This window comes from Chinchilla lanigera, unplaced genomic scaffold (genome assembly GCF_000276665.1).
Source record: "Chinchilla lanigera isolate Chin_1 unplaced genomic scaffold, ChiLan1.0 scaffold00069, whole genome shotgun sequence".
In the NCBI taxonomy this organism is placed as follows: domain Eukaryota; kingdom Metazoa; phylum Chordata; class Mammalia; order Rodentia; family Chinchillidae; genus Chinchilla; species Chinchilla lanigera.
The window spans coordinates 12,601,643-12,607,822 of record NW_004955470.1 but is presented as its reverse complement, the minus strand read 5'-3'; the positions used below and the strand labels follow the sequence as shown (position 1 = coordinate 12,607,822).

At 53.4% G+C, this 6,180-nt stretch overlaps 1 protein-coding gene across 1 annotated transcript in view; it reads right to left on the bottom strand.

The window, feature by feature from the left end:
• Positions 1-6,180, bottom strand: part of Sh3rf3 (SH3 domain containing ring finger 3) — a gene marked incomplete at its 5' end in the record, with an annotated part of 169,086 nt that overhangs the window by 7,867 nt on the left and 155,039 nt on the right. Inside the window, one exon of the mRNA XM_005400847.1 lies at positions 908-1,242. Within this exon, the coding sequence (XP_005400904.1) occupies positions 908-1,242 (335 nt within the window). The remainder of the gene's footprint in view (positions 1-907; positions 1,243-6,180) is intronic.

The following is a 6,180-nucleotide window of genomic DNA, read 5'->3' as shown; positions in this document are numbered from 1 at the left end:
TGTGTGTGGTATATGGTGTGTGCATAGTACAGAGAGTGTGTGGTACACAGTGTGTGCATGCTGTATGGTGTGTGTATAGTACAGGTGTGTGTGGTGTATGCTGTACGCACAGTGTCTGCAATATTCACCGCCATCTGTGAGTCCCACCTGCCTGGAACGTGCCCAGTGCCTGCAGCTGCAGCTGCCGTAGGGTCAGGATGTCTTTTCAGCTGGTCCCTTGTGCTCTGCTGTGTCAGTGGTGGCCCAACAGCTGAGCAGGGCACCATCCCTGCCCCTCAGTGGGTTTGTCATCACATCTCTACCATGCTGCCACCTTCCTGGGAGCCTTCAGGACAGACACTGAAATACGTAGAGCCTCCCAGCCAGACAAGAGCTTTGACTTCTGTAAATCTCAGGTGCCTGCAGTCATGCCCCAGTTTCCAGATCTGTAAAGCAAGTCTGAATTGATGTGAAGCTGCTGGTTTGGGTAAAAACATGGATGAGAACTGGCAATTTTGATGGTTCGCCCTAGTGGGCTATATGCCCTCTGAGCCAATTCCGAGGAGACGTCTTTTAATTTTAAGATGTCACCGCAGGATGAGGCTCAGTTCAGGTGTCTAATCTTGGTCCCTGGGTGGGGACAGTCCCCCCATTACCTGATTTCCCAGTCCCTCAGTCCCATACTGGTCCTGACAAACTTCCTGATGAGTCCCTTGCAATTCCAAATGCAGGAACCAAATGGGCTGGGAACTTGACATCAGCTCCAGGTCCCAGATTCCTCAAGGCCCAGGCGCAACCCTCCTTGGAGCCAAGTGGCTGGGTGATGAGGGGTGCTAGGTGGACTAAGCCCCATTCCCCTGTACCAAGAAGGGTTCCAGACCTTGGTGCCCAGCGCATGGCACAGAGGATGCAGCCCGCACAACCTTACCTCTCCCTGGGCAGCGGCTTGGGCTCGGGGCGGACGGCGGCCATGGAGAGAGCAGCCTGCCGGGCAGGGGAGGAGCAGAAGTTCAGATCCAAGGAGCCCGTCTTCCTGTGCAGTGGCTCCAGTCCCATGGCCCCCCGCATCTCGCTCTCAATGGGGCAGGAGCCTGCCCTGCCGTGGACAGACAGGGAGGACACATCAGGGCCCATGGCGCCCAGCAGCGAGGTGTCTGTGGCCACTGGAGGGTCGTGGGTTGGGGAGAAGGACGGTGGGGAGCGTGACTTCCTCCTGGTGGATGCCCCGGCCAGGAGCTTCAGGAGCCCACTCTTCTTCTCTTTCTGGGGGGACACAAAGGGTGGCACTAAGCACTTAGTGCTCCTCATGAAGAACCTGAAGATGATCTCACAGAGCTGGTGAGAAGGAGACAGGTGAGGTGGTGGCCTCATCTTCCTCCTTCCTCCAAGCCAGACAGAAGTGTTTCACAGACTATGAGGCCTGGGCAGGCAGACTGGGCCTGCCTTAGGAGGACATTCAGCCGCAGTCTTCCCCATTTTCGCAGAGGCTTGGCCCAGTTGCAACCCCATGCATGTCCTGGTGGGTGTTCCCCACAGCTGCCCTGAAGAGCCCGGACGGCTTTCTGTCAGGTCGGGCTAACACCACACATCTAAGGAAAGCACAGGGCTGTGAGGCCCGGGGACTGGTGCCTGTGCAGGGCGTCGTGACTCAAGCTCCCCCGGCAGGATGCACCCAGGCTCCTCTGCCTGTAAAATCCGGGCAGCTATTGACTTCCTGCTGCTTCCCCACCCGGACACAGGCTGCAAAGGCCCTGGGCACTGCCTATGCCAGGGAGAGGGTGCAGGGCTGGCAGGGCACTGGACCCAGCCAAGGGCAGCCCTGCTAGTGCTCTCACTCCTGCATGGAGGGGGTCCTGCTCCTTGGCACCTCCATGGACATGCTTGGGGCATTTCCCAGGTAAATCCCTGCCCTGCAGGTGGCTGCCCTGCTCAAAGAGCTGCTCAGGACACAAGGACCATGGTTCCTCATGTACAGAAGAGAACCTGAAGGGCCTCGCTCATAGCCATGCAGCCTTGGCGTGTGCCACTGAGCAGTCCCAGGGCCTTGCAGCCTTGTCTTGGAGACTCAAGGCCCCTCTCCTGCTGCTGTTGCTCCCCAGGTCTCAGGGGCGACCCTCCCACCCTGCAGTGGGCATTAGCCACATGTTGGCTCTAGGTTCTGAAGGCAATGTGGCTAGAGTAGCTTTGGACTGATGTCCAAGGGCCAGGTGCTAAGACAGCCCAGAGGGAAGCAGGCAGGGTCGCTGGGCACACCCTCCTGTGTGCCACTCAGGTCTTTGCTGAGTCCATAAGCCTAGCAGAGTATGAGCGGGTCCAGCCTTCTGCAGGGCCCAGGGTGTCACGGTCGACACGGGATTGTGAGGGCAGAGCACCATAGCATCTGCTAGAGGCTGGGTGCATGTGTGTTGGGGGGGTGAGCATGTAAGTGTGCATGCACACATGTGTCTGCACATGTAGGAGCATGGGGGGGTGAGCACATGTGAGCTGGAGAGACAGCATGCACACCACACAGACGGGCTCTGGTAACGTGGTTGTCCCAAATCTGGGAATTTCCCTGTCTCACCGGGGTTCAGGCTCTGATGGTCAGTGAAAGTTCTGTGGGGATCCACGGCAGGGAGCAGAAGTCTGGAACAGCCATGGGACGGATAACAGCCACTGCAGAGCCTGCTTGGACTACAGGCCCCCTGGACTGTGAGGCACAGACGGATGTCCTCCTCTCCTACCTTCCTCACCGGACTCGCTCTGCATAGCTCAGGCCTGGTGTCCAGGATCCTTAGTCTGCAGAGAACCAAGCCCACTGTATAAGCCAATGGCCAAGGTGCTTATAGCGCTGGGAGGGAGGCCAAAACCTCATCTGCTTTGAGAATAAAGGACTGCTCACACATTTTTACTGCCAGACACACAAGACACTTTCCTGAGCTGAGACCCAAGAGTGGTCACAGTTAGAGGTTCAGACCTGCGCTGACCCTCAGTGACCAGGAACACAGACAAGGCCCTGGGAAGGGGCAGCTGTGTTTCAGCTTTTGCGTGCATTAAAAACACTCACTACGTTATGTTTTTGTGCCTTTGCCTTATTAACTACACACGTATTTCTTTTCCATTTAAGAAGGTAAATGAACAAGAAAAGTTGCAATCTGTTTTGAAGGTGATGGTAAGATAAGGGGAATCCTGGGGCAGGCCTTGACTCCATAGCAGGGACAGCTGGGGCCAGTGGGTGACACAGGTTGTCCAGGGGAGGGTCGGGAGGTCTAAAGGAACAGATGTAGGAAAAAGCAGGTATAGACATTTTCGCGAAGTACCCAGGGCAGGAGCAGGTGTGGACAGTGCACCATGGGGCCTGGTAGCCAGCTGAGGGGACAGGAGGCTTCCAGGCCCCACGGTGTCCTAGGCAGGGCATGGGGACCTGTTGTGGCCTAGGGCAGTGCTTAGAAAAAGCTGGGTCAGCTGAGCAGGGACGGCGGGCCTGTGGATGGGTACAGGCACAGGAGGAGGGCCGAGGACAGTGGCTCGGGGACAGCAGTCAGGACAAGGCACAGCATGTCCAGCTGTCTGCCGTGTGGCTTCCAGTCTTGACCCTACCAAGCCCAACCCTAGTGCTCACTCTCTAGCAGTCTGTTGAGTAGCATCATGTTTTGGCCAACTCAGCAGCACACTATGGACACAAGCTGAGTTTAGAGAGGGTCAGGCGACTCCCGGAGGCCATCTCTAGCTACACACCACCAGCTCAGGAAGGGAGCACAGAATCACCCCCAGTGCATGTGCCAGGGGCCAGGCACAGTCAGGAGCCCCTGAGGCCTGAAATGCAGAAGACTGGACCAACAGTGCTGGAGACTCCAAGCAGCTCTGAGCAGCAAAGGAAACAAATGCCCCCAGGCAATACGAGACCTCTTGTTGTCTGGCTCGAGGCAGCAAGTTACACTTGGAAGCTTTTGGGTTATTATTTTATGTTTGGAAGCCTTCCTGTTGGAGAAGGGAAAGGATAATTAAAAGCTATGCACTGCTGAAATTTTAATGGAAAAAGGGCACATCTCTAGCTCTGCTTGAAAACAGATTTGGGAAGAGCAGAGGTTTAGAACAATATAAATATGCAAAGCATTTTCAGATGGGCAGAGTAGAGAAGATCTATAATGGATAAAGAGGAAGAAGTTAACAAGCTAATTAAAAGAGACAGAAAATTGTGTTCAGAGCCACTGGGTATTTCAAACATTAAAATATCTTCAAAAATACTGCCCTGGAAAGAGACAGTTTGTAACAAAGGACCAAGGAGCAAACAGCAGGAATAGGAGGCTGCAGAGGCCAGTGCCAGTCTGACTGTGCATTCCCCTCGCCACTCTGAGGGAAACAGGCTGCAGTCTGACTGTGCGCTCTCCCCTGCTATTCTGCATGCTTGTGGCAGTATCCACACAGCATTGTTCTTCACTTCACAGCCAAAGCATGCGGTGAGGAGTTCATGCTCACAGAATTCGCGGTCTCATCATGCACCCTGTTTCCTAAAACACGGGCCAAGGGAAGGGGGCCCATGTGATGCGTTTGCAAGGACAACTGCAGGGCCAGCCAAGCAATAGTACCTGCAGGGTGGGCAAGGCTGCAGAAGATTGTGAGTGCTCAGCTACGGCACAGAGTCTGCTGCTGTTTCCTGAGGTGGGATCCCTGGTCCAGAAACAGGGTAGAAATGGAGGGGCACCACTCACCATGACCTGTGACTACAGGTACAGCTTGGCATCCCGAGTCACCACCCACATCCTAGGAGTTACTGGGTACCTCTCATAGCCTCTGCCTCAGAGGAGTTACTGGGTACTAGTTATTGCTCTTCCCACTGAGGGGTTACCGGTTACTGGTCACTGCCAATCTCCCAGGAGTTACTGGTACTAGTCACTGTCCACTTCCGAGAAGTTACTAGTTACTAGTCATCACCTCAGCTCAGAGGAGTTACTGGGTACTGGTTATTGCTCCCCACCAAGCAGTTACTGGTTATTAGCTGTTGCTTTCACATCTGATGAATTACTAGTTACTAGCTATTCCCCCTGGAATAACAAAAATCCTCATTGCTGTCCATGTGACTCCATTTCTAGGGGTTTTTACTATTTACAAGATGACTTTGGTTCAATCCTTTGCAGTTAAAGCTACACTTCTTTTTTGTTTGTTTGTTTGGTTTTGTTTTTTTCAGGTACCAGGAATCAAACTCACGATCTTGCGCTTGCCAGGCAGGTGCTGCGCCGCTGAGCTAAATCTCCAGCCCCTGAAGCTACATTTCTGATGAAGACAGTTTTCTGCAGCTCTTTCCATTGTCAGAATAAACCCAAGACCTTAAACTCCTTTCCTACATGTGTCCCCAGGTCAACAGAGAAACAAGGACCTAGGAGCAGCTCCTGCCACGGTTGGGGAGACGAATAAACGCGTCACAAGCGGCTGCTCCCCTGGTTAGCATTCATTTTTGAGTAACCTGACAACTCCCAGTTTGGTGAGGATAAGCACTTTATCTCCTAAAACTGCAAAGTCAAATCTCTTTTGATCTTTTATAGAAGCCTCAGGGCTAGAAGTTTCACTCTGTGTCTGCCTCATAATTTATCTGGGAGCCTCAGTCAGCTATCGAATTCTGAGTAAATTTCTAATATTTTGTCCTGAATACTATGCTATGCACTTGTGAGATTAACTAATTCACTCTTCCCAGCAGCTCAGGGTCAGGAACTCAGGAGGCAAGAGGATGAGTGGGAGGAGCCTATCAGCGAGCCTCTCTGCTTTACCTACCCCCAGCTCCTGGAAAATGCACATCACACACTTGCTTGTAACTTGTGGCACATATATCTACACTGAAAGGCACATGATATATAAGATGGTGCTCATTATTATTAATATTTTGCATTTTAAACAAAACTCCAGGTGTGTCATGGGAGTGGAAACTTCTGTTTCCAGATATCACCAGACGCCTTGCTCAGGGGCTATGGGCCAGGGACTCAGACTTTTAGGGAGTTTTCCACCCCAGCCCAGCACACACAACCCCAGGGTGCCGCACTGGCTGTGTGCCCATGCACTGACCTGTTCTAACACTGACCCACCCCAGCCCACTGCATTCCTTTGTCCCACCTGACAAAAGTAGGGATGTGGGGCTAAGTCCAAGAGATGGTCTTCTGGAAGCTGGGGTTAGAGGAAGGCTGCACAGAGATCAGAGGAAAGAGCACACACCCCCACAAGCGTCAGCAC